The 27,664-nt window shown below is 60.2% G+C and overlaps 1 protein-coding gene across 5 annotated transcripts; it reads right to left on the reverse strand.

Moving 5' to 3' along the window:
• On the reverse strand, positions 1–27,594 carry LIG1 (DNA ligase 1). 5 transcript variants are annotated; one of them, XM_036231752.1, is made up of 29 exons: positions 27,388–27,594; positions 26,378–26,527; positions 25,335–25,405; positions 24,215–24,304; positions 23,143–23,281; positions 20,785–20,878; positions 19,114–19,197; positions 17,508–17,615; positions 16,689–16,808; positions 16,377–16,452; positions 14,265–14,345; positions 13,935–13,991; positions 13,684–13,856; positions 13,216–13,382; positions 12,712–12,788; positions 11,878–11,969; positions 11,607–11,706; positions 10,651–10,736; positions 9,909–10,024; positions 8,991–9,086; positions 8,666–8,776; positions 8,022–8,093; positions 4,625–4,769; positions 4,416–4,498; positions 3,041–3,193; positions 2,078–2,131; positions 1,445–1,588; positions 403–495; positions 1–259 (listed from the first exon to the last, which is right to left on the reverse strand). In XM_036231752.1, the coding sequence occupies exons 3-29, from the start codon at positions 25,349–25,351 to the stop codon at positions 176–178; spliced, it is 2,712 nt and encodes a 903-aa protein (XP_036087645.1). In that variant the 5' UTR covers positions 25,352–25,405; positions 26,378–26,527; positions 27,388–27,594; the 3' UTR covers positions 1–175. The 5 variants fall into 5 exon arrangements, with proteins under 5 accessions (XP_036087645.1, XP_036087646.1, XP_036087643.1 ...); XM_036231753.1 differs by having other exon boundaries at positions 16,689–16,802; positions 20,785–20,881; XM_036231750.1 differs by having other exon boundaries at positions 20,785–20,881.
• Positions 27,595–27,664: the final 70 nt, after the last annotated feature.

Here is a 27,664-nt window from a genome sequence, read left to right on the forward strand (position 1 = left end):
TGTTCAATAATTATTTATTGAAAAAAAAATAACTAAATGAATCCCAGACCCCGGCTGAACCCACCTGCTCACACACACACCACGCGGCCTGACTGCACACCAGACCGGCCACCAGGGAGGTGTCCCCGGCCTGAGTGCCCACCCCACGTGCCCTACCCGGCCCGGGCGGCAGGGCCTAGTAGAAATCCTCCGGGTCAGAGTCTGACTGTGAGCCTTGCTGGTTCTGAACCTGACTCTGCTTCCTGTACAGACAGGCCACCTAGGGGAGGGGGCAGGTGGTCATTAGTCCCAGGGCTGCTCCCCACCCCCCCACACCACTCCAGGCCACAGTCCCCCCTCCGAGCTGGCCAGGCAAGCCCCACCCCCCACCCCCCAGGTGGCCATCCCTTCCGAGGGTCTCGCCTGGGCACTGGTGGTGGCCTCCTCCGGCTTCTTGTCTTCACGGACGCGGATGAACCGAGGGAAGCGCAGGGAGATGCCCTTCTCGCTGTCCACCTGGGGAGGCGGGGTGGTGATGGGTCCCCACCGGCCCCCACCTGTCAGCCCCTGCTCCTGACCGCACGGTGGGGGTGGGGCTGGGCAGTGGGCTCCCCTGAGGGTGAGGACTGAATGAGGTGATAACGAGCGAGGGACCTGACAGGTCACCAGGGCCGAAGGCTAGAGGAGCCAGGACAGGGCTCTGGAACCAGGCATCCCAGGTCCCAACGCCCAGGAGCCATGCGGGCCCAGGCCACCCACCTGGGCCCCCTGGGGCTCTACTTCCCCATCAGTGAAAGAGGGCCATTCGGTGTTCTTGTGTGAGGACTGAGTAAGTGCACACGAGTGAGGAGTGACGTGTCCACGTCGCATAAATGCTCTATACTCGCTGCTTCTGTCACTTGTTACCTGGGGTCCCTGGCTTTCTAACGTGCAGCAAAATGAGACATTTCAAAAAAGAAATCAGATTTGAAATATGAGTTCCGCCTTAAAATGGAAGTCTGCTTCTAAGCAGAAATGCTAGATTCTGAACAGTGGGACGAAACCTCAGAAACATTCTAAATGTGCGATTTCCTGCTCCTGGAGGAGGACGCTAAGAGATCTTTCATGGAACCGCTAGTGAAAGAGGGGATTTTAAAATTCAGTGGGTGAAAATTAATTACAGTTGAGAGAAACGCAGCAGGAAGGGTCCTAAGCTTTTACTTCAAAGAGCGGCGTTTTCAAAATTACCCAAGGATGGAATTGTGAGAGTAAAGGCAGCAATTTCACTGTGTTCTTTCTAGTCCTGAGAAATTTCTTTTTAATAAAAAGAAGGCAAGAAACTTTCGACCCCATTATCTGACTCCCAAATAAACCCCAAGCTCAAGTCCTCCTGACGGCCGCCCAGGAAGCGTGTCCGTGCCCAGGCCCCCGCCCTGCGCTCCGCCTGGAGGCCCCTGCAGGGGCCACTGTAGGCCCCGTCACTCACCAGGCCACGGGCAGCAGGGTAGATAGGGGACAGAGAAAGGTCGGCGCACTTGACCTCCCACACGGCGCTGGGCTCCAGCCAGTGGTCGGGGGCCACGGCCCCGTCCGCCCGCACGTAGGAACGTGGGCTGGGCAGCACCAGGGCCTAGAAACGAGGGGCTCAGAGGTAGGGGCTGGGGTGCGAGGGAATGGGGGACACACGCTGCAACACAGACACCCCTTAAGGTCCAACCTGGGGGTGGAGGGAAACAGAAGATGGAGGGACGAGGGACAGAGACCCTGGAAGCTGAGACGAGACACTGGACACTAACAGAGGCAGAGAGAGGGACGGAGGCCGGGGTGGGGGAGGACCGAGGACAGCAATAGTCACACCCGAATCACCTGGGACCGTGATCACAAAATGCCATTAACGAGGAGCTCAGCTATCATTCTAAGGACGAATGCGGGGAATCCTGCAGTAGCACCCGACCCCACGACTGCCCCTCACCCTCCCACCCCTGGTGGCGGAGGCCACGAGCTCTGGGAGGAGCCTGCATGAGCTGGGGCTGAACCCGGCTCTGCCGCGGCCGCCCTGAGCCCAGGCCGAGGGGTGGGGGGGCCAAGGGCACCGCGCGGGCGGACGGGGGCCGCTCACCTGCAGGCCGTGGTGGAGCTCCTGCAGCGCGTCGTCGCTAAAGCCGGTTCCCAGCTGCGGGGAGGGCAGTGGTCAGAGGCTGGGCCCTGCCGACCATGCCACACCAAGTCCCCTGCCACACAGAGTCTGGGCGCCCAGCCGGTATCCATGGAAACCGCCGCGGAAGGGCGGGGGCAGGCCGTGGACGGCGAGTGACTCCCCTGCTGCGCCCCCTGCCCCTTGCCTCTCCCCGGCCCTGGGGGTCACTCCCTTGGCCCCAACATCCCGCCTGGCCCGTAAGCAGGGTCATCACAGCCTCCACACTGCCTAGAGTTTCCCTTCCCCGACCAAGACGGTCAGGGCTAAACGCGCCCCCTGATGGGACGTCTTCCAGGTGCTGGCAGAGATGTCGGCGCAGCCCTTTCTGCACCGAGCGCCTAACGTGGCGCTTTCCTCGCCCTCCGCCCCTGCAGCGGCTCTCAGAAAATACTCTAAGCGAATGACGTGAAACGGTGCCACGTCCGTGAACTCCACCATGGTGACATGGGTGACGGGCGTGTGGCGCTGACGGGCATAAGGACAAAGCCGCGGTGCCGTCCACCCACTGCGGAGCCGGCTGGAAGCCGCCCAGCTTCAGACGTCCCCAGCCGGCTGCGTGGACGGCCACAGGGGCTCCCGCAGCCACCCCTTGAGGCAGAGGCCTGAAGCACATGGCACAGGCCACTGTGGGGAGGGAAAGCTTGCGTCCCTAAGGACACCTGTCCCCTCCCAGACCTCTCATTCCATGAGAGGAAGAGAAATCCTTCTCTCACTTAAGCCACCACCATCGGAACTCAACCCCTAACTAACAGCTTCCTACATCCTCCTATGGAAGCAAGAGTTACCTGTAGGATCAGAGAAAGTAAATAAAAACTAAGAAAAAAGCTACCACCGCGGGGCGGGGAGGCAGGAGCCCCCAGGCCAAGCCCACCGCTGGGCCCGCACCTTGCATATAGCTTGCAGCTCCTCGCTGTCCTCGTCGTAGGCGGCCAGCAGGAAGCCCCCGTAGCGACCGGCCCGCTTGCCCCGGCCCAGGTAGGCGCCGATCACCACGAGGTCCAGCGTGTCCCCCACGCCATCCAGGTAGTCCTTCTTCAGCTGGGAGGAGGGAAGGCAGGGGGTGAGGGGGGTGGGGCAGGTCTGGGCGGAACGGCCACACAGATGGACGGCTGAGGACGGCCGCCGTGGGGGACGGGACACGGAACGGGCCTCAGGCCTGGAGAGAGGCGACCACGATGGGGAGAGCGGGCGACCACGGGGACCGGCCAGACAGGGAGACCTCAGGGTCTCCCGGGTCCCCCTTCCCTCGCCATGGAGGCGTGGCCACACGCTCCTCCGCAGAGGACATCCGTCCCTCCTTCCTGAAACAACGAGGAAGAGTCACTGCATGCCAGGCAGAAGCCCGGGCCTGGGGGCGCACGGTGACTGCTGGCTAAGACAAGGTAGGTCTGTGGCCTCGCAGCCACTCGGTCTGGGAGGGGAGAGGAACAAGATCACACACGTGCACGCATATGCACACGGAGACACGCATGCACAGACAGCGCACACACACGCACGCAGAGGTATCCAGCCAGCAGGCCGGCCAGCTCCACTCCCAACCATCTCCTGCTCTGGCCCCCGCCCCCCTCACCCCCAGTTTCTCACCAGACAACAGCTTCCCCACTCCACATGCTCCCACCTCTGCCAGCACCCTACCCGCATCACCACCCACAGAACAGGCGGGGGACCTGTCCGAAATGACCAGACCGCGTGCCTGCCTGCTTAAAACCCCTGACGGCGCCCCAAACCCCCAGAGGAAGACACTGGCTTAGTTCACCGTGGCTGCAGCACACTGTGCCCGAGCCCGACCACCCTGACCTCGCCGCCCCTCGCACATGTGAGCCTGCCCCTTCCTCAGGGCCTTTGCATGTGCTGTGCACTCCGGCAAGATGCTTGGCCCTGGTCTTCACGTGGCCAGCCCCTCGCTGCCGCCCACGTCTCGACCCAAACGTGGCCTCTGGAGAGGCTTCGCCAAGCACCCAGAGCACCGCGGGACCCTCGCAGGCCTGAGCGGCGTCTCCTCCATGGCACTCACGGCCACGCGGATCTGCGCACCCCTCTCTGCCTCCCCGGGTGCTGGCTGCCCTCCCCACCTGACCCTGGCGGCCTCTAGCCAGGCGGACTCACCCAGGGGAGAAAGTGGGGGCGGCTGCAAGAGGTGGCAGGGGTTGGGAAGGGCTCCCACGCTCATCCCGGGTGCAGTGCGGGGCCCGCAGCCCACTGCCCCGCGGGTGAGACTTCCGACCGAGGGCTCCACAGAGCGGCTACCGGGGACAGTCACCTTGAGCCAGTTGTGCGACCTCTTGGCGATCTCGTAGGTGGCATCGACATCCAGGGTCTTCACCATCAGCCCCTCGCAGGAGTCTGCAGGAGACAGAAGTGAGGCCCTGGGGAGTTGTGGCGCATGGTGGGCACCGGATGGCAGGCGGGGTGCCGGGGCCATGGAGGCCCCCGGCAGCAGCCTGGGCAGGGAGCGGGCGGTGGCCTCACCTCTCACTGACTGCTCCAGGAACTCGGCGATCTGGTCCGTGTCCTTGGTGTCCAGGGAGGTGGCGAAGACGAACTCACCCTCCGTCTCCACAAAGTTCTCCCGCAGCAGCTGCCGGCGTCGGGAGAGGGGCTCACGCACCAGGGACTGCGGGGACGGGGCGAGAGGGGACGGATGTCATGTGAAAGGAGAATAAGCCCTCGGAGAGGAAGCATCACCGCCACAGAGGCAACGCCGCTGCGGAAAGCCTCAAGGGAAAACCACACGACGGGACTGAGAACTCCAAGAGCAGTGTGGGTTGGCGGCAAGGGCTGGACGCCGTTCTGGCCCTGGTGATCTCGGGGGCCTTAGACGGGGAGCTGGGGAGCCACGGACCCACTGGAGCCCGAACAGCCTCTTGTGACTCTGACTCCAGTCCCTATGCCAACACCAGCTGGACAGAGCCAGGCCGATGGCCATCAGGTGCTGACGCAGACGCGCCTCTGAGGATGTTTCCGATGTGTATTCGGGGTCGGCGACCTTCTCCATGAAAACCCAGAGTAAACGTTCTCGGCTGAGGGGCAGTCTGTCTGTGTCAGGACCGTGCAATTTTGCCCTTGTGGGACAGAAAGCAGCAGCGGCAAGTGACGAGGAAGCAAGGGCCATGGTGGCATTCCAACGGGACTTCCGCTGCAAGGGCAGGTGCTGGGGCGGGTGGTGAAGCTGGACTGCAGGGGGCAGCGCCGCCCGCCCACGTCAGACGCGCAGCCCTCAGGGAGCCGTCAGCCCCACTGCGCGCCCGCCCACGTGCTGGAGGCTGACGGCCGGCTCCACCCGGCTGGAAATCACCCGGGCAGATTAGAGGCTGAGACTGGCAGGAAGCCTTGTTCTTGCAAACGGTCAGGCAGGTGAGCAGTTAGGGGGGAGTGGAGGGGAGAATGGAAACAGAAGAGGAACGTCACCTCGCTGGGCTGGCGCTCACCCATCCAGGGGAGGCTGGGCCCTCCTCTGCCAGGCCACGGGGGGACCCTGGGGACCCTGCCCTCCCGGGGCCTGTTCCATCTCTGAAAAGTGCCTCGATGGCCCTGAGCTCATTCGTGTCCCTTGCCAGACTCTACCCTAAGGAGAGATTCTGAAATAAAGATGATAATCGCAGTAATGACAGAAGCAGCAGCTGAAGGTCCTGGCTGCCCACTCTGTGCATTTCAACAAGTGATCAGTAAAAGAATCATTAATAAAGCATTTCAGCTGGTCTTTTCCCGAACCAAGTCTTCAGAGTGCCACACGGCACATGTCGTTCAGATCTGCCACATTTCAGGGCTCCCTGCTACTTGGGGCTGGAGGCTGCCACACCGGGTGGCACAGCTCAGGTGACCTTTCAGACGTGCTCTTATGTATGCGTTGTCTCTTTCTACAGAGATCTGTGGTTCAGAGAAGTTGTCGTCTGCCTGAGGGCACCGGCTGGGAAGTGTGTGGTTGGGCTACGAAGCCAAGCCTGACTCAGGGGTCTGCGCACTGAAACCATGATGGTGGGTCTCCCATCTTTCTGTACGAAATGTAGCTGAAAGGGTTTCATAATAGAAACAAACCGTCGATGGACACAGCCTAAGCGTCCCCCTGGAGGGTGAGCAGCAGCGAAAGCAGCTCACAGTCACCGCTGGGACGGAACTGGCCTCAGAACCGCCTGCGGCAGGGCGGGGGAGGGGCCCGCAAAACCGAGCCAGGCAGAGTGGGCGCCAGAGCAGCGGGCCGGGGTGAGGGGGGGATCCGGTCGGCAACCGGGACACTGAGACCACCGCCCCACGTTTGTAGCAGAGGAAGCCAGACCGCATGCTTCCTGCCTGATGCGTGCCCACGCACGCACTCCAGCTGGACCACACACTTCAAAGCAAAACACAAAGCCAGAAAGACGTTAGACGAAAAGCTAAGTGAAAGCTTTTAGAATCCTAGGAAAAGGATGACCTTTTTTCTTTTTTTAAAAAAATCTTGGGGATGAGGATGCGTTAAAGGGAAAAATGATAAATTTGACTACACAAAAAAATAAGTAAAAAAAATAAGTTCTACATAGCCCAAAACCCAACAACAACAACTAAAAGGCAAACACCAAAAGAGAGCTATTTGAAATGCTTGTGACTCGAAGGACACAGCAGAGTAGGGACAATCAAAATATGAAGAAGGAAACACAGAGCATCTGGTATCTCGTATTTCCTCCTCCCAAAGACCCTGGGAAACAGAATCAGAATTCCGATGAACGTCATCGAGCTATTTTACGGGCTGAATGCTGCTTTTCACTTGCATTGTAAGGTGACGGTTTAGGCGCTGGATGCATTTCAGCACTAGGACCATGACTGGCTTCACTGGTCCTGGCAAAGGACCACGGAATCCGCCTCCTCAGAAACTTTTTAAGCCACAAGGACACCAAGAACCCACCAGACAAGTCACAAGTGGGCAAGTCACAGAGCAAATGCACGTGGCCCACAAGTCTGAAAAGACGCTCTACGTCACTAGCAAGTGCTAGGGGCCAGCTGTCACTCTCCAGCTCCCAGATCGTCAAAGACCATCTGGGATGAAGACGGTGGTGGCAGTTAAACGCGAATGCTTCCACGTGCCACCGTGCCCCACGCCCGCGACCACCTGACCTGCCTGTTACAAATAGCAGGTGCTACCATTAGGTCTCTATCACAGATAAGGACCTGAGACGTGCGGAGGGCCTGAGCCACTCGTCGGGGGCCACACACGGCTACGAGCAGGGAGCTGGGAGGCGGAAGCCGACGGCCTGGCCCCGATTCGTAGCCTGTACCCAGCCTGGGGCAGCGGCTCTCAAACTTTTCAGTCTCGGGACCCTTCGTACTCTTGAAATTGACTGAGGACTCACTGCAAAGAGCTTCTGAGCACGTGCATTATGGCTCTCGGTATTTACCATGTTACTGACATGGTACTAACAGTATCATTCACACTGACCATATTAAAACCCAGAAACCTCAAATACGTTAATTCACTAAGTAAATCAAATCCAATATGCTAGCCCAACTTTCCTCATGAAACAGGTCTACATTTAAAAAAAACTAGCAAGGAGAAGCATTATTTTGCATTTTTGCAGTTTCCTTAACATGTGGCTAAGCAGAGGCTAGAACCCCACGTCTGCCTCTGCACCCGGATGGCTGCAGTACCCAAATAAAATCTGCCTGACACAGATGTGGGCTTGGAGAGGGCTGGCCTCACAGCCCCTTTGAAAGGGTCTTGGGGACCCACAGGGGTCCCCGGACCACACTATGAGCACTACTGCCCCAGTGTGGCCTCCCAGCTCAATGACAAGGCAGAGTCAGAAATGAAACTCAGTGTCAGCTCCCAGGCTCACAAACCCCCCAATCACTGCCCGCCCCCTGCCAGCTACCCCCCGGAAGCAGAGCCGGAACCCACCTCTCCATTGAGGTAGATGAGGTCAAAGGCGTACAGACACACCTGCACCTGGATCTCCGCGGCATCCACCTCCTGGGTTGGGGCAGAATGGAGGGCAGGGCTTGGGGGATAGAGCGGGGTCTGGCTGGGTACCCCCACTCTCCCTTTCGCCAGATACTTGCTCTCCTAGTCTCCCTAAGAGCTGACGGTGGTGACGGCACATAATTCTGGCCAGTGAGAGTAATGAGGTTTGTTGGGGTGCAGGCTGGGGGGCTCCTGGCACGGACCTTTCGTGATAACAATGATGTAGGAAACTGGCTCCTCCCCCATCCCACTTGGCCCCCCTGGGGAGGAATGGAACAGCTGGAGCTGGCAGCCATGCTGCCAGGGCCAGGAAGGGTACCCTCTGCCTGACGCTGTGCCTCTGGAGCCTGGGGGACGGGGGACGGGCCCCTGGAGCCTAGAGAGTAGGGGATGGGCCCCCCGGAGCCTGTGGATTGGGGGACGGGCCCCCTGGAGCCTAGAGGGTAGGGGATGGGCTCCCTGGAGCCTGTGGGTTGAGGGACAGGCCCCCCTGGAGCATGGCAGGCGGGGGACGGGCCCTCTGGAGCCTGGGGCTGGTGGGCGAGAGAGGGCAAGATGGCAGGTGGGGAGGCCCAGGCAACCTTGCGTTTACGGGTGGTGAGCACTTGGAACGGCTGGATCTGCTTCTTTTCGCGGTCCCAGGCCACAGCTTCGGCGTCCAGGATGAAGGACGTAACGGACGGGAGTTTGATCTAAAAGGCGGAGGGGAGACCGGCCTGCTGAGGGGTGGAGGATGCAGCCAGCACACAGGGAAGCAAGCCTCTCTGTCCAGTGGCTCTCGAGGTCCAGCGATGGCCCGATGCCAGACATGTGTGCACAGACCCCGTGCAGCACCAGTGTTGAGCTGGCCTGGGCTGCCAGGGCTTCTGCCCTGGGACCTGAGCGGCGCGGGGACCAGACACCCACCTTGGGTATGCGGCTGATGATGTCGGGGTATTTCCCAGTGTTGTCTTCCTGATTCCTGCTGAAGATCTTCACCTCCCCGCCTTCCAGGACATGGATCTGTGACAGCAGAGGTGGAGGGGGGATCAGAGCCTGGACCGCCCCAGGGGGCCCCTCCTTTCTCTTATTTTGCCATTTTCACTGGTAGACGGTTCCAGAAGCTCTGAAGGAGGAACTGAGCAAACCATCTCCATTCAAACAGCACCTCCCACCCATCTGTGAGAGCCCCGCCATCTTTTCCGCACCCCCCCAACCCCTCCTCCTGTCCTGCTGTGTGTGTGGATGTGTCGAGCCGTCTGGATGGCGTCAGGCGGCTAACATCCTCCTGCCTTTCGCTATTATTTCAATTCGGCCCGGTCAGTCCCTAAGCAGAGCTGCATCGATGCCCCCTCACGTGTGCGTTATCTGGAGAAACGGCTGTGTGCGGCACATGTGTGGCTGGACACACGCACGTGTATATTCCAGCCGCTGTCACTGCTGTAAACCGTCCTCGTGTTTTTCTCTCAGCACATTCTGAGGATGCACCCAGCGACCCCACGGGACGGCACCATCCACGCCTGCTCACGCGCCCTGGGAGACGGGCACAGATGTGGCCCCCCACACAGGCTCCCGTGACTGCCCGGGACACGGGGTCCCACGATGAAGATGAGGCCGCGCGGAGCAGTGCGCGGCTGGCACCAGTGGCTCCCACAGCCGAGTCAGGGCTGGGGGCTGGGCCCCAGGAGACATGCTGCTCTGAGCCGGGGCGACCACCCCCGTCCTGCTCCCTGGCACTGCCCTCTGCTCCCCTGACCTACACCCCCCTGATCTGTGCCCCACTGACCTGCGGCCCCCTCACCTGCGCCCCCCTCGCTTGCGCCCCCCCCACCTGAGCCCCCTCACCTGCGCCCTCTGCCCATCGTATTTGTACTCGCAGGTGAAAGCTGCCTCCTCAAAGCGCTTCAGGACCTCGCTGACACCCCGGGTTGGGTGGGCCAACATTGGCTTCAGGGGGACCCCTGGGATGGGGGAGAGGGTGCGTTAGGAAGGATGGCGGCGAAGGGCTGCTCATCGCAGAGACTGCTACCTGCATGCGGCAGTGCCATGTGCAAGGCCTGGGTGACATTCTCACAAGGAGTCTGGTTGTCCCCTCTCCCTTGACTCGGAGTGTAGAGAACAGGTATAAACTATGATTATGTACATTAGGGTGACAACCTTGGGATGACAAGGAGACAAGGCAGCAGGAGCCCAGGTCCCCGGGTGATCCCTGGAGCAGAGCCGAGCGCCCGCCCTGGCCGCCTGCCCTCCTCAGGACTCTGGTGTGTGAGGGACAGATTCTGTCTGGTCTGCCCCACTGCCTTTTGGGGCATCTGCTATAACAGCTTCATTTGTACCCCGTCTAAGGGGTGGGAGACTCCAGGGAGAATGGGAGTGGGTCTGAGCACTAGAGAATAGGATTCTACCCTGGGGGACAGTGGCGCCCGCAGGTGTCCCAGGAGTGGGGACCCCACAGCCACCAGGAGGGGAGAAGCCCAGGCCAGGAGGCAGGGAGCCTACAGGAGGCCTGACCCCGGCTTCTGCAACCCCAGCCATCTGTGCACAGGGTGAGGCTGTGGCCAGCCTGCGCGGGGCCCGGGGCTTGTACCTGGACTCAGCCTGCAGTGCTCTGGGAGCCGCTCCAGGCCGTGCTCCAGCAGCACGGGGACGACACGGTCTAGGTCAGGCACCTCGCTGCAGGTGGGGGCAGGAGGGAGGACAAGGGGGGACGTTCTTCCCAGAACTCAGGCAGCCCGGGTACTGTAATCTCTGGCTGCAAGACCTACCCGTGCCTGCCTGTCACCTTATCCCCAGATCCACGCCCTCCTATCCCTGACTCCTGTCGCCGTCTCTACCTCAGTCACGGGTCTCCCTCAGCGTCACTCTGTCACTCGGGGCCTAGCTGCCACACCCCCATCGGTCCTCTTGAGACCAGAGTCTCTCTGACTGGGCTCCATGGCAAAACCAGTCGGGATGTGTTAGCGACGACGGCGATGAGCATTCCTTCGAGGCTGGGCCCACCTCTGCAGGTGCTGACTCACCTATCTGGGGTGGGCCCGGGAGCAAGTCCGCAGAGCCCCATGCACAGGCGACTGCGGGCCCTTCACCGCCTGTGCCCTGCGCCCCACGGCCCCAGCCCAGAGCAGCTGCCTGGGGGCATGCACGGCCCTCCTGCCGCTGACACTCTCTGGGCAGTCACCATCTCGCTGTGCCAGCCCTGGGCCGGCTGCTGGCCAGGTCCCTCCACGTGGTCCCTTCAGCATCGCTCCAGGGACATCCTGAATCAGCTCCATGCGTCAGTCACCAGGTCCTCTGCGCGTCTGCTGCGGCCTCTCCGCACGGCAGTCCCGTCTGCTTCCACCTGTCGCCCGCATCGCTGTGCCTCTCTCTGTCCCTGTGTCACTGACCTTTCACTGGGCGCCGCCTTCCCAACCTTTGTCACCATCCTTGTGCCCAGGACCGACCTTATCTAGATTGGCACCCTGTGCTGTCATGGCCCCATGGTGGTCACTAGCGCTTGCCGGCCACCGGCCCCTCTGACCCCCGCCCAGCCCTGGCCCTCACCAGAATGTCTGCTTCAGGATCATGCCCTGCTCCTCCAGCCACGTCTTCCTAGCCTCTGCCGCCTTGCCCTTCCCGGCATCCACCACGGCCGGGGGGAAGCCTGAGACGAGACCCGCCCAAGGCGGTGCTGGGACGGCTGACCCCTTGGCCACTCCAGGGTGCAGCGGGTGATGCGGTGCACGGTGTGGGGTGTGACCTCAGCAGTGGGGGCAGTGCCCTTGGGGAGGCACCCGGGGGGAGGAGGGCACCGCGATGGGACACAGGGGCTCACCTTGCCCGGGTGGCGTGAGGCTCACGGCCTGGGCGAGCGCGGCCAGCACCGACTGTTCCGCCAGCCCGAGGCGCAGCCGTCCGCTCAGGGCTCTGGGGGAGAGAGGAAGGGCAGCGGGCTCTGCACACCTGTCCAGCCCTGCCCTCTACCCCCGCCTCTGCCTCCTTCGGTCTCCCCCAGCTCGACCCCAGGTAGAACCCCTCCTCAAAACCGGAACCACCTTTGGAGCTGGAAGGGACCCGAGACATCGCATGGCCCCACGTACAGGTGGGGAAGCCGAGGCTGGCCAGGAAGTCACGACCAATGGCATCTCCTGGGGGCAGGTGGCCTGGAACCAGAGCTCAGCCTGCCCCACTGGTGCCCACGAGTGTGATGGTCAAGGACCTGTCCCCACCAGAGGCCCTGCTCTGAGCCAGGGACCTCGAGCGCCAGGCTTAACGTCCCCGTGCCTCTAGCTCCCCTGCTGTGGGCCACGGGGAGGACACCAGGGCCCGCCTCACGGAGCCACAGAGAGGAACTGATGAGTGAGGCGTGCGGCCTGGCAGGGCACTCAGGCGCTCCGTGACGTCAGCGGCTCGTTTCCGCTGTCATGGCCACCACCTCTCCCATGCTGTGCCGGCCAGCTCAGGCCTGGCAGCCGCGACGGCGCCCTCCACGCACCCACCCCGGACTCTGATCCCGGCAGCTGGCCCGAGAAGGGACACCCCTCAGGGCCGGGCGCTTCGCTCACGCTGCTCCCCAAGGGGCTTGGGGCACCAGCAGTGGCCCCGCCTCTGGCCCCGCCCTGCTCTTACCCCTCCGCACCTCACGGCCGCACACTCACTGCACACTCACCTGGCGATGAACCGGGCTTCCGAGTGGCGGCAGGCAACGAAGAGGCCTTTGATGATCTCTATCTTCTTGGCTGTGGACTGAAGAGGTTGGGGACAGTGGTCAGGGCCTGGGGGCAAAGGGAGGGGACGCCTCCTCCCTGCCATCCCAGCCGCCTGGGGAGCTGACACCCTTGGAACACCTGCCCCCCCTCACTTCTCCCAGCCCCACGGGCAGTAGGAAGAACCAGCTCTCCTGCCTCCCTCCCTCGCTTTATGCAGCAAATAACTTGTGTCCTGTTACTTGAGGGACACTAGATCAAGTGCCTGAGTCTCAAGAGCAGGCCCCTCGGTCATGAGAGCGGGAAGTGGGGAGGGCAGCCCTGCACCCCGCAGCGGAGCTGAAGCAACCCGGCCCCAAAAAGTCTAAGCAGAAGTCCTCTTGCCACACACACAGCTTTGGGGTCCCCGAGGTGAGGCGCAGAGGGTCTGGGTGCTGGGGTGGGCTGCCCCGCCCTGTCCCAATCACCGTGCTGCCAGTGAGCCGGGCGATGTCCTGGAATTTGGCAAAGACCCCGGAGGCGGTGAGGGCAGGCGGGGGCAGCATGAGCCTCTGGGTGCTGCGGCTGTTCTCAGCCACCAGGCCCACGTCGCCCTTCTCAGCTGCCTCAGCCCGGACGGACTCGAGCTGCCGACCTGGGGGTGTGGAGAGCCGGGGGGGTGAGGCTAAGGCGTGTCCTCCCCCTCACCCCCCGCCGCCTCAGCCCTCAGGCCCCGCCCCAGCCCCTCGTCTCCATCCCCTCAGCCCGTCTGGCTGTGACACAGGCCCCGGTGCCTGCACAGAGCCACGGCCACCTCCCCTGCTGCCTGCCCCACCAGGCCCTCCCCCCTTGTTAGCCTCTCTCTTCAGGGTCCCCCTCTTGTGTCTCGGGTCCCCCCAACCACCCCACTTTCTCCAAGCTCCAATCCTGTCAGCACTGCCTCCACAGCCCCTCACCTGTGGCCTGGGCCACCGCCTTGAGAAGAACACCGTCCCCAACGCCAAGCTCCAGGCCCTGCTGGGGCGGCCCCAGGTGGTTGAGGCTGAGGTAGAGGATAGGGAGGAGGTCGGAAGGCGACAGGGCCACCACGGAGCGCAGCAGGTTGCTCAGCGTCTCCACCATCCGCAGCCTGAGGAGGGGAGCGAGTGCCAGGCAAGGGGCAGAGCCGCACGGGCCCCGCCCCAGCCCGGCCGGCCTGGCCACTCACCGAGCCGAAACCTCCTCGATCTTCTCGAACGTCCGGGCCACAGCCAGATAGGGGACCCTGGGGAAGGAAAGGGGATACACACACTGTCCCTCCACGCGCCCGCCTCCCCACGCCTCCCAGGGACGGCCCTGCGAACTCCCAAATGTAAACGTACGCCACAGGGAGCCCCGCTCCCTCACCAGCCCGTTCCCTCTGTCCCCTTCCATGCCGCTGCTGTGTCCCCAAAACATGATGGGACAGGTTTGAGTTTCCTCCAATAGAGGCCTCGGGGAGAGGCGCCCCACAGCGACAGGGACTGGAGGGACAGCGTGGGGGGGGGGAGCGGCTCACTTTTGGCCCTGCTTCCAGCAGGCGTCTTTGACAGGATGGTAGTTGTTCTGGGCAGGATTGTAGCCGGATGGCTCGAGCGGGCTGTGGAGGCAAAGGGGACAGAGGGTGGGCAGGAGCCTGGTCACAGAGAAGCCAGTCCTCCAGCACCGACTGAGCCCCTACCACAGGCCAGGCTGTTCCAGGCCCAGACGTGAGAGCGAAGTCTGCCGACCTGGCGCTCATGTTCCAGTGGGAAGGTCTTGGGGGGGTGGAGAAAAAAAACACACACAGACACACACACACAGATACACACACAGACACACACACACAGACGCACACACACAGATACACACGCACGTAAGCTATGCTAGATATTAAGAAATGCTTCTGAAACCAAAACCAGGTCGGGGAGAGAGGCGGCTGGGGAAGGCCTGAGGGTGGACATGCGGGGTGTCGGGGAAGAGCACTCCAGGTGGAGGGACAGCAAGAGCAAAGGCCCCGAGACCTGAGGCACAGACTCGCTCACTCTGAGGAACAGAAACGGGGCCGGCAGGGTTACAGCAGACGGCACGAGCTGACTGTTTCTGTGTCCACTCCAAGAGGCTGAGGACCCCTCTGGGCCTCTCAGCCACGCTGTCCCCGTGCATGTGGGGTGGGGGTGGGGCGCTGGCAGGGAATGCACTGCGCACACGTCTGCTGGTGTCAGCCTGCAGACACGGACTCCTCTGTTTTCCGGGCGAGGACGCTGGGCGCAGTGTGCCTGAGCGGTACCCCGGGAACCAGCCAGCGAGCGGCGGGGCCCCCAGACTGTGCCCGACTCCGCTGCGTTGCAAACGCCACCAGATGGGCCTCGCGCTATGCTGGCCGCAGTCAGACCCACGGGGGTCACGTCCCGCTTCGGCACAGCCTGCTGTGTCGTCCTGAGGACACAGCTTCTCCAAACCCGTGTCCCCATCCGTAAGGGGGAACCACCGAGCCCTCCCATGACATGTTGTCACAGGGTCAAGACGCTCAGGTGGGGTTCTCCCATCTCAGGGCATTTTTAAAACAGACCTGACTTCCCAGCCTCAGGCCTGTATCTGTACCAAAACGGGGGGTGAAGGGGGCCAGAGAAGACTTGGGATCCCCTCAGCTCTCCAGGGTGATTCTGGTGCCAGGAGGGGTGTGGGTGCTGAGCTGGGTGGAGCAAGTGCAGGCTGTGCCCAGCGAGCTGCACAGACTCAACGGCGGGTAGAAAGTTCTACAGCCACACCGCCTGCCCTGTCCAGGACCTCAGCGGGGCACTGAAATCACACCATGATGGCAGCAGCTGCGACCTGCTGAGGCTGACCGTGGCCAGACGGCCAACTCTGGGGAGGGACTGCCCCAGAAAGGCTGTCACTCCCCAAGGTGACGCAGCTGGCAAAGGCGGAGCTGGGATCCTAACCACACCGTCCTGCCTCTGTGCCTCGCTTTTCCCATCGTGAAATGGGGGTCGCGTCAACACAGACGGCAGGTGCTCCGCCCGGCCTGGCGCAGCCACCAGCGGAGAAGCTTTGTCATCAACAGGTCCCACACAGAGGTGAGAGAGGCAAGGTCCCGCAGGTTTGTCTCCTGCAGGCAGTCATCAGAGATGGACAAGCGATCAGGCTGCGAATCGCATTAAAAAATGGTCACAGTTTCCCACGGAATAGGATGTAAAACTTTATGCGTAGGACACTGATTCTGTTAGAGAAACTCATTCACAAACACAAAAGCAGACACACACCTGGGAGGTGAGGCGGGGTGGTGGGGCGGAGCACAGGCTTTGGATCCGGGGGACCCGGGTCCCGGGCCTGGCCCCACTCCCACGGTCCCCCACAGCACCGCCGCGGGAATGAAGTGACGTGGCCTGACAGGATCCCCAGGTGTCCCCGCAGGCGTGCAAGTGTTCAAGAAAGGAGACTGAGCCGCACCCCGAAATGGCGCTGTTCAACCTCACCGACAAGGTCTCAACTAGGTCCAAGACCCATGGGTACTGGAATAATTAGAGCCAAAAGGACCCTTTGTGGTTCTGCCTCCTTTTCGGAGGCCTCAAATATAATCGAGGCGACACTGGCTTACGGCGCGATCCCTTCCAGCCCACTGTCGCCTCTAAGTGGCGGACTGACTCACCCCTTGGGTGCCTCCTTCCTTGGGGCGCCAGACCCCTCTTCTTTCGCTTCTGTTTTGACTTCCAGCTTCCGGGGGGCTGGGAAGGAAGCCAGGAAATCGTGGGTCCGTCCCCTCCTTGTAGGCGCACCCCACAACCGCTGTCAGCCGAGCTGGCCCATCGCCCCGGAGGGGGTGCCCAGCCAGGAGGGATGTGTTAGACCCAACTCGACGGCAGGCCTCAGGGATCTGCGGCTGTCTGAAGAAAGTGCCACCTGCCTGCCCCCTGCACAGCCCTGGGAGGTGACCGGGAGGTGTCCGGGAGGAGAAACGCACCGAAGAAACTGCTGAGCGTCTTGGGAGCCCTGGCAGGAGGCTTCGCCCGGTCCTCATCCTGCAGCCCGTGGCCCACGGCTGCCCCGGGCTCTGAACTGCTTCCTGCTGGGGGCTCTGCTTCAGAAAAGCGAGAGGTTAGACGACAGGTCAGACAGTAACGATGCAAACTTTCCCACCCCATCTTTCCCTTTTAATTCCAAGGTCATTCTGACCCTACAAATGGAAAACCTGACCCATCTTGCCCCTTGCCTTCCTTTAGAGGACGTTTTGAGCCTTGGGCCTGAGGCTTTTCCATCGGTACTAACCCACGGAATTGACACTGGAGACGTATGGAGAGTGACGCAAAGAAATCCCGCCGACAAGGAGGCAGCGGCCCCGCCTCTGTGCCTGCAGACAGGCAGGTCTGAGCCGCACCCTAAAAATGTCCCCGCGGCACTGCCTCTGACACAGCTGCCCCACGGGCACCGGACGGCAGGGCCTGACCTGCGACCTGCAGGGTAACGCCAGCCTCTAAAATCCCCTGAACTGGCCTGAGATTCCCAGTTATCTAACTTCAAACATTATTGCTCAAGTAACGACACTTGGTACCTACAAGCTCTGAACGTTCTGTTGTGGGATGACTGGCTCTTTCCCCACGTGCAAGGAGGAAAAACAATAACAGAAACAACAGTAAAATCTAGGATTCCCCTGGAATTCGCATTGAAATAGCACGTTTGGGAACCTACGTCTCATTCACGTGAACTGTCCGCCAAAGACATCTGACCCGAAGACCAGAGACGGTGAGATGGGGGTGCGGGGGGAGGAGGAGCACACACTCACTGCAGGCCTCAGGGAGCTCGGGGGGCACCGTGGGCAGGTCCCCCTCTTCCACTTCCTTCTCTTCGGCCCCTTCTGACTCTGAGGGACTTTCTGTTGGGGTCTCTGCTTCTGATGACAAAAAAGTCAGATGGCAGAAAGTCACTTTGATGCCTGAGGACATTTCAGCTCCCGAGACATTCTGCCCCTTTTGTTCTTTCTTGAGCCAGTCAAGCGTGTCTATAGAGTGAAAGGCCGTGGTCAGCCTCTGGCCCCGGGGGACCCAACCCCAGTGTTCGCCTGTATCGCTGATCGACGCTAGTCTTTTCTCATAAACTGTTATTTTAGAATCATTCACTGCAAAATAGGAGTCTGATAGCTTTTATGATAACCTGTCATAGATTATAATTAAAAATTTTTAAACTGACTGGAGTAAGTCACATGTACCTCCAAGTTACCAATAAAAATGGAATGAACTTGGAAAAAATGTGCCTTAGTAGAAAGAGGCAACCCACCCCCATTCCTAATACCGACGAGAGCTGAAACTACACAATTTACAGTGAAATTTGTTATTGGCTAAAAATTAACTACCTGGAAATGAAATCTCGACCAAACTCAAACCTTCCCTGGGACAGGTGAACCAAATAAGGCTGCGACTGTCACATCTCAGGCCTCAGTGGGTCAGGCCTTTACGGCACGTTTCCCCGTGTCACCAAGATGCAGGAAACCCACTGGGACACAGCGAGACAGGTGACATTTTCATGGGGAACTGGTGACATCTGCTCCACACGGTATGAACTACTAACTAGCTCAGCGTATTTCAGTTTTCAGTATCAGGTCATGTTCCTTCTACTTCCTGATGCTGTATTTCTGCAAAGTTGGGTCCATTGCTTGCTGTGGTAAAAACCACGCACTACACAAAAGTCAGCATGGGACAGGAAACGGAAGGTGAGGGTGGCAGTTCATAACGGGATTCCAAAGTTAAGAGACAGCGCGGCAACAAGGAGGCATTCTATCAGTAAGTAACTGCGATTATTAAAAATAAAACTAAAACATCATTTTTTCCTTTCAACATGCGTGTATTGTTTTCTTCAAGTGTCCAAGTTGCTAGAACATAAACGGTTGTCTGGATATAACTATGTAATAAACGGAACTGGCCGTCCTGCAGCCCGTGGACACCGGCCTCGACCAGTGGGGCGCCGACATGGTGCCCTCAGACAGGCCCCGCCCTTCCGGACTGCCCACGAGTGCGCGCACACACGCACGTGCACGCATGACACACACAGACACACACAACACACACACATGCATACAGATACACACATACAACATACACATGCATGAACAGACACATGTGCATGCACAAGACTCGTGTACACACAATACACATGTACAGACACGCACAAGACACACGTGCACACACAAGTCACACATGCACACACAGACATAAGCACGAGACACGCGCACACGACACACGCACATACGACACGTGCAGACACACATGCTCACACAACATAGACACAGGTGTGCACACACAACACACACATGTGCACACGTAACAGACACACAAAAGATACACACACACATGCAGACGACAGGCAGACACACGCTTCTTCTCCAGGTGTCTCACCTTCCTCCTTCGTCCTCTTGGCTTCTCTGTCCTTGTCCTCGCTCTGCTCTCCCTCATGTGTCCGTTTAGGAAGCTGCTTCCGAGCTGGGAAGGCAAAGGGCTCGGTGTGACTTGCTGCTGCCTGCCGCAGCCCGTCGATGATGGGCCCCCCGAGAAGGTTCTGGGCCCTCTCTGTTCTCCACCTGCCCTCAGCCACCGCCCGGCACAGGCCTCGTCCTTCAAGTGACGTGAGCAGACTACTCAAACTCTGTGCCTCACTGACCCCCACCTGCAGAACGTTCACGATCCCAAAGGCCAGCAGCAGCAGCATAACAGCGGCCAGGCCGACTCCAATGACGCCCGAGCCCGCCTGCCCTGCCCCCCTGCTCCCGGACAGGTCTCCCAGGCCTCAGAAGCGCGGAGCGGCAGAAAATCAACAGGCCCCGGGAGTGACCGTCACCAGTGACTGACAGGGCTGGTGCCGAACACCCCAGCTCCTCGCACGTCGGGCAATTCTGGGTGCACATCGACACCAACTCCCAGAGCCCCCTGAGAATTAAGCATCAGCTGCCCATGGGTCGGGGGCCTGAAAACACGTCTTTTATCATCAGTCTCCCCATCTCTGAATCAACGTGCCCTCCTCCAAGAAACAACTTGCCCTTGAGTCCTATTTCAGTGCTTGGGAGCTGGATTCTAGAAGACTCCAAGTTGGTACTAACACACGCTGAAGAAAAGGCAGCTGTCATCATTCCCATCAACCCTCACCTTCTTCTGGGTCCCCTGGCCCACACTGGCTCCTGCACGTGTCCCAAGGGACTTTCTATCAGCTGTAGCTGGTACTGTCCGCCCTGCTCAAAAGCCTTCCACATCCACTCTGTCCTCCTGCCTCCCACAACTGACCTAACTTCCCCGGGGCGTGCTCCCCGTCACCAACCCACCCCGCCCCCGCCGAGCTGCTGCTGTTCCCAAGCACGCCACGCCATGTCACCCCTCTGGGCCTTGCACATGCTGTTTAGTGGCCCTTGGGAACAAGCTGAACTGTCACTTCCCATAAAACAAAGTCCCTGACACACCCCCAGGCCAACCTCAGTGTCAGCCTGGGCTCTGGCAGCCCTGAGCCTCTCCCACGGGTCTGACCTGTGCTCCCTGCCCGTGGCTCCCAGAGCCCCGGGACAAGGCCCTGGCTCACGGACGCCCACACGAGGGCCCTGGGAGACAGGTCCCCTCTCCTCCCGAGCTCATCCCTCTCAATCCTCAAGCTCTCCCTGCCCCACAAATCACATTTATCCTCCAGAAACACTGAAATGCGTGGGACCCCCCAGCACGCCAGGCTGTTCCTACTCCAGGTGTCTGCCATCCTGGCTGTGACGCTTCCCATCCCCCCTCAACACGGCGAACCCCGACCTGTCCTCAGCTGGCTCCGCTCTGTGCCCCCACAGCGCCCTCTGCTGCCACTGCCACGTCTCATGCCACACGTCCAACAGAGGTATATGGCGAGCCACACACACCACCCTAAGCCTCCTGGTGTCTACACTGAAAAGCAGAAAACGCCCGGCAAAGGAAGTCCTCTGCCCGAGGTCGCACAGCCAGGGGGTGGTGGAGCCGGGCCCCTAACCACAGCGCAGCTCGGGGCTGCCAGGAGGACGGCCGCCCCGCGCAGGAGAGCCCGTGGGCACAGCCGGGCATCCTCACCTGTGCGCCGCTTCGGGATGCCCGGTGGGGAGGCCCGCTCCGGCGACGCGCTGGGCAGGGCGGGGCTGCGCTCCCGGGGTAAGGCCGCGGCCGGCTTCTGGAAGGCAAGGAAGAGTGGTCACCGCATGTGAGGGCCGGGAGGAGGGGACGCCCAGCTCTCCTCCTCTGTGCCCTGCTCCCCTCCAACCCCTTCCCCCGCCCTGCAGTCCTCTTACCCGGGGCCACTACTCCACCCTCCTGTGGTTTTGGGGTCCCAGGGTCTCCCCATCGTGGACACCGATAACAACTCTTATTTTTTCTAAAGCAACACGATCTTTGAAGTTTAGCTGGGCATTCGACGGCCCACCTGAAGACACCTCCCAGCCTCGCTGGCGGCGGGGTGTGGCCAGGAGCCTGAGGACTACGCTTCCCAGACTCCCTGTGGCCACGTGCCTCAGGTCTGCACGTGCAACCTGAGGGGGAATGACACACACTTTTCTTGGTTCAAGTAACACTCCCTTAATGGCAAGTGGCCTGCCCGCCTCTTTCCCACATGGACATTCATGGGCGAGCGCGTGCAGGCACAGCAGGCGACAGCAGACGTGGCTGGCTCTCTGACCCCGAGCCTGCCACTCATCCTGGACTTTCCACGCCCATGAGAGACAATCAGATTCCTACCTTGCTTAAGCCACTGTCATTTGTGTCTTGGCTTCAATTACTAACTAACTTACAGGGCCCGGTGCCGGATTACAGAGCGAGGGTCCCGTGACTCCCATCCTCTCTCTCTGGCGATGCGGGGAGTCGGCGAAGCCCTCCCCTGCTCTGGCGGCCAGCCCGTGTCAGGTGGTGCCCACACTGGGCACCAGGACGGACCGCGAGACCTGGATCCTATACTAGTTCCAACGCTTGTGAGACCTGTCACGTGGTGCCCCATCAGAGACACCAAAGCCCTCTCCTCAGAGCTCCCGCCCCCGAGCTCAGCGGCCCCAGCACCCACTGGCTGGCATCTCCGCAGCAAAGGTGGGAGCTCCAGCTCCGCAATCCGGGGAGCAACTGCACCCTGCGGCTGCCGCCTCCGCGAGGCTGTCCTTAGTTCTCTTTTCACCCCGGTTAAAAACTGCAGGACCGCGCGACAATCCTTAACACTAAACTCTCTTCGAATCACTCCTGTGGTTTCTGTCTCCAGTTTGGAGCCTGATGAATACAGCACGGGCCTCAAAACTGTTTGGAATGCCGCCCAGGACAAGCTACCTCTGTCCCTCTCTTGTTCTAAACCAGAGCACTAGCGGCCTTAGGGGCAAGTCCCAGCTCCGAAGACCCTTGACTCAGCCGTGACTCAGCCAGGTCACACAGCAAAGGGCAGAGGGAATCGGGGCTAACTGGCAGAGCTACAGAGGGAGGTGATCTGGGATCATCTGGTAGCCGTGGCCGATGCCATCGCGGGGGCCTGAGGAGCAGGAGAGAGAGGCAGGAGGGTGCGATGTGACTACAGGAGGAAGCCATTTGCTGGCTTTGCAAATGGACAAAAGGTGGCTCCTGGAGGGCTGGGAAAACCAGGGAAAGAGACCCTCCCTCGAGCCCCAAAAACGTGGCCCTGCCGACACCTCGATTTTAGCCCTGAGAGCCCCACGTCCGGCTCCCGACCCCAGAACACACTGACGTGACCTCAAGCCTGTGGTGAGGAGTATGGTAGCAAATGAGACACGCACACGAGTGGCTGGGGAAGGCTTTGCCGAGGTGACAGCCGAACAAAGCCCTGAGGGAAGTGAAGGCCTGGGCCATGTGGACATGGGAAAGAAGTTCAGAGAGGGGACAGAACAAGAGGCCCCCACAACAGGGCAGAGCGAGCCCAGGAAGGGCCACAGGTGGGGGCGGAGGCGGCTGACAGAGGGCCTCATCGCCTGGCTGCCCACCCTGGGGCATCGAGCACGGGACAGGAGCTGGCGTCACCACCGACACCGGGGGTGTTATCCACCGAGCAACAAGCAGGCATTAAATGGCTCAACAAGAGGAGACGAGCCCACACGCCTTGGGAAGGCGAACAGCAAGCCACCCGACGACGGAGGACATGGGACATGTCCCAACCTGCCTTTGCATCAGGCATCATTTTCAGATCTGTCTGTGAATTGACCGCTTTCATCTCCACAGCCACCAGCGACGTGGGAGCCACAGGGAGCTGCATCAAGGTCAGGAGCCCGCCCAGGTCACTGGGCAGAGGCAGAGTTCGGACCCCGTGCCCGCCTGCTCGGCGCACAGCCTGAAGCCCTCCAGCCCCAGGCAGGGGTCCAGAGTCTCCTGTGCAGCCGCTGCCCTCAGTCCCGTGGGCCGGTGGGAACTACGGCTTCCCCCAGAAGAAATGGGCAGAGCGACGGGACCTACCTGGCCCCGGGGGGGCGTGCAGGCTCCATCCTCCTCCTCCTCACCCTCGCTGCACAGGACGCGGGCTGCCTTCCTCCCCGGCCTCTTCACCGGAGAGTCGCTCTCAGGCACCACTCCATTCCTCTCCTTCAGCGCCACCCTGGGAGGGGGGAAATAGGAGTGTTCCAGCAAAAAGTGAGGCGCTGCCCCAAACATGCCAGCTCCTGCGCTACATTTCGTTCCCTTCCTTCTCTTTCAAGCAGTCGGTGAACATTTGCTAGGGGCCTCCTGGGCTTATACTCCTAATCATCCCTCCTTCCATCGTACATCTCCGGAGGCCTCCTATGTGCCCGCCCTCCAATGGGTGACACCAAAGAGCAAGTGGGGTCCCTACTTAGGGCAAACGATGACCTCCAGCATCCATCTGGAGACCCTCTTTCTCTTGCAGTCATACATGCCCCCGAGTTTTAGCCAGATGCATGGCCACCCAGCTAGGAACTACATGTTCCAGCTTCCCCTCCGGCTACGAGATGGGTTCTGACCAAGAGAATGCCAAGTGGCCAGGAGTGACACACACAACTTGCTCTGACCGCTGGCCCTCATGGTGTCTCAGCCCTGGGACTCGGACTTGCCGACCTGTTTTGCCAGTGCAGACGAAGTCATGGCAGAGCAGAGGGGGGACGAGTCCGGGTAGGGGAATCTGGGACCCATGACCGAGTACCTGCCCTGTACTGCCTCGACAGTTCACAATCTTATGAGAAACCCTATTTTGTGACTGGTTTCTGTTAAAGCAACACTACTATTCCCTGATGTTAGCCCCAAGGGGGACCTAGCCTGGTGAGGAACACGGACATAGACTAGCGAAGTACGATGTGACATGGAGGTCGTTTAAGGTACTGGGAACAGGGCTGACTCCGAGGTTCTTGCACCCACAGAGCTCGCAGTCTGGGCAAACAACTCCCTAGTTGGGTCCGTGACAGCACTCTCGTTTTATGAAACATTATCAACGAGAACGAAGTGGGTCTATAACACCTGCAGCAGAGTCCTGATGGGTGAAGGAACAAACTCATCACACTCCGCCCGGTATACGTACTTTGGGGGGGGCTCTGTCTCTCTGATGCCGCTGGGCGTCTCCTCCTCTGGCTTCTTCGCTTTGCCCTCTGTCTTGGGGTAGAAAAATGACCTGGAGGAGCACAGGGTGGGGAGGCGGGAAGGGGGATAACAGCGCCAATGACCCTCTGATCCATGATGTCCTCCGTGGCTTCTGACGCCTGTTCCCACCCCAGCACATAGCAAATTTCGAACCACCCCGGGTCCGTGCGGTGGGTGTCCAGGCCTGGGTCTGTCTAGGGCTCATTCCATCCTTCTGGGAACAGCCCTCCATTTCTCTCTTCGGAGGCTCTTTCCCCCAAATTCTCTGTAACTGAAATTTACATGGTCCTGCCCTTCCACCCGCAACCCATCGGGGGGGGGGGGGCGCACGCCCCAGGCTTGGCCAGTCAGAGCCCTGCATCCTTGTGGCTGCAGTGACCACGTCAAAATGAGCCAACAAAGCAGGACCCTAGATACTGTTGGGACGGATGGGGAAGAGACAGCCTCTTGCCACTGGGACCGCTAACTCTAGGGTGCCACAACCCCAAGGGAGAGAGCGGGCCAGCGAGACACAACGTGGAAGCAGAGAACGGTGGGGAGGGACAGATGTCCTGGGAAAAGTATTGGCAGCTGGGTCCAACTATTAACTCCTGAGGTTCCAACTACTATGTGGCCAAGTCAGTCCTCTCTTTCTTTTCCTGAAGCCAGCTGGCATTAGTTACAGGGCTTCTTGGAGTCGGCGTGACATGCCAGGCCATGTCATTCTCTGCTGCACGGGGCTGTCTTTTGTATCTAGGATGTTTACCAGCATGCCTAGCCTTTAGAGGCTAATGGAAAACTCCCCTCTCATCCCAGCTGTGACAATCAAAACCTTCTCCAGTCACTGCCAGACGTCCCCTGGGGGTGGGGCGGCGGGGGGGGGGGCTGGGGAACCACCACTAAGAACCACTGGGTCAGGGTTTCCGAATCTTGTAGCTAAAATGTTTCAGTTAAGACACGATCCGTTTTCCATATCCCGCTCCCCATTTTCCATACTGGCCAACTCCTGGGAATGCCGACTTGAGTGCTAACGAAAGGCAGAGTTAGAGGAGGAAGCAGAGAATTTGGACAGGGTCCCTTACATGATACTTCGCTGCATGATGGCGTCAGAACTGTCCCTTCCCCACTCTTCCTCTTCTCTTGTCAGCTGTTCCTGAAACGGGTGTCCAAATACTTAGAATACTTTGATCTCTGTGCAGAGATCAAAACACATAAACCTCCTTCTTTCAGAAATTGAAAAAAAGACCAAACACTAAATCAGAAACATGAGTTTCCCCCTCAAGAAGAAACTCTCTTCTCTGGACTGGAATGATTTACCAGTGAGATTTATTAGCACAGAAAGACTTCCCAGTCCGAGAACGAGAAGCTTCTTTTCTGCATGGACCCGCCATTTCTCATTTACACCAACCTTTCCGCCTGCTGCCCACAGCCAACCCGCAGGGGCGCACACTTGCTCCTCACTGCCCGCACCGACCCCAGCGCTAGCCTGGCTTCGCCTTCTCCCACCTGCTCTGTCTAGAGCTAATGTAAATCCCTTCAGAATGGCTCACATCTCTCTTCCCGCTATGTGATGTATAAAAACTCCTGGCAACTCCAGGTGGTGGGCATGCTTCCTTTCCACTCTGCACTGCTGCTGGGGGTTCAGACTTCATGCTCCAGGACCCGGTCTTTTCTGGCTAGCAATCATCTAATAAACCCTTTTGTTTCAAAAAAGGCTGAAGTTCAAAAACATTACTGAAAAAGTTAGGGTTCATAAATAGGATCTCACAAAACCTGGAGGCCATGGTGACAAAGTGTGATATAAAAGGGTCTTTACTGTTGAACAGTACGAGGATGACAAGCCAAAGGCTCAAACCTGCATCTCTTCGGGTTAATAAAAGCTCACATTTCCTGACCTGTCTGCTCCCCCAGCCACACCTCACCCCTGTGAAACATTTTACGCCTTGCTCCTAAATATGCTGCTCTCCCTCAACCTTTGAGACTTAAAACAGCTCCGCATTCCTCGAAAGATAATTGAAAGACAACAGCAGTCAATGGCAGATACAAAAAAATGGAGGATGCCAGTTCTGAGTACCACCTGGGACTGATGTTTAAAACGCCCCACCCCACTCCCTGACCCACTCACTGATCCAGAAGCTCCGATGACAGACGGGGAAATCTGCAGGCCCAGTGACCTCCCCGCAGATCTGGAGATGAAATTCAGGTCTTACACCTGACGTTCCCGCCTTTCCTCCCGCCTCCTTCTCAGGATGTACAAGTCAGAATTTCTCATGAGCTGAAATGGGGTGGAGACCAAAGGGTGGTGTCCATGATCCCGTTTTCTGCTCCCCCCTCACGGTTCCCTCCTTCAGCTTCACCGTGCCAGCTCCTCTTTCCAGATGTTCCGCTCCTGTCCCCACCAAGTGCCCTCCCCCTTATCCTTCGAGCTTCGCCCTCACCTACAGGACACCAACATCCTTTTCTCTTCCCTCCCCAAGCTCCTCTGGCACTGCCTCCACCCATCTGGACAACGGTAAGCATAAGCACCGGCCGCTCAGCTACCCTAGGCTTGGCCGCACCCCCTTGGACCCCACTGTGGCGCCCCCGGCTTCCCAAACCTTGGCCTCCTTGCCGTCCATCCCGCCCCTTCGTGGCCTTTCCCTTGGCTCTGCTCCCTCATCAGATATACAGAAGGTTCCCGACCTTCCGAAAGGCCGTTGCCTAGACGCAAACCTTACCATTGACCTCTCCCAGGCTCCACCTCCGTCCAGCCCGGCCCATCCCTTAAAAGCCCACCACGCCTCTCCAACTGTCCCCCGGCCCCGCTCACTATTAAACTTCTCCCGGGCACACCCCCTTTCCAGTGGCCCGCAGTCCACCCAGGCCGTCCCTGACCACCTGACCACGCCCCCTCCAGGTGGCCCCACCCCTTCAGGCCTCACCTGGAACCCTGCTCTAGCCCGGGTCTGCCTTCTCCCCGGACCTCTCCCTCAAGCGGACGCCGCCCCGCTGCCGGGGCTCCCCACGCCCCACTGCGCCCCCGGCCAACTCGGCGTCCCCCACCTGGCTCCCCTGCAGCCCACCGGCCCGGCGAAGTCGGGGCCCCCGAGCGTGCGTCACGCGCGCCACCTCTCGGCCCCGCGCGGGAGGCCCCACCTGCCTCGCGCCGGGTCCCCGCGCCGCAGTCCTGGGCGTCACAGTCGGAACCCCGGCCGCTCGACTGTGGTCCCAAATTCGCGCCACGAAATTCGCGCGCAGACTTCAGCGGCTGGGGGCTGGCCCGAGCCAGGGGGCGGGGCCCGGACGACACTCGCGCCGTCGCCGCGCGGTGCACGCCGGGAGTTGTAGTTTCCAGCCTGGGCGGCCGGGGGAGGGGATGAAGTGGGGCGAGCCCTCCCGCAGAGCACGCTGGGAAAAGGCCCGCGGCTTCCCC

Source organism: Rousettus aegyptiacus, unplaced genomic scaffold (assembly GCF_014176215.1).
Source record: "Rousettus aegyptiacus isolate mRouAeg1 unplaced genomic scaffold, mRouAeg1.p scaffold_m13_p_14, whole genome shotgun sequence".
In the NCBI taxonomy this organism is placed as follows: domain Eukaryota; kingdom Metazoa; phylum Chordata; class Mammalia; order Chiroptera; family Pteropodidae; genus Rousettus; species Rousettus aegyptiacus.

Coding starts and splice junctions, on each gene's coding strand:
- LIG1 (XM_036231750.1), bottom strand. Junction 13,992..14,264: donor TGCTGGAAGCAGGGCCAAAA/GTGAGCCGCTCC, acceptor TTCCTTCCCCAG/GGTCCCCTATCTGGCTGTGG. Junction 11,707..11,877: donor CCTCACGCCACCCGGGCAAG/GTGAGCCCCTGT, acceptor GTCTCGTCTCAG/GCTTCCCCCCGGCCGTGGTG.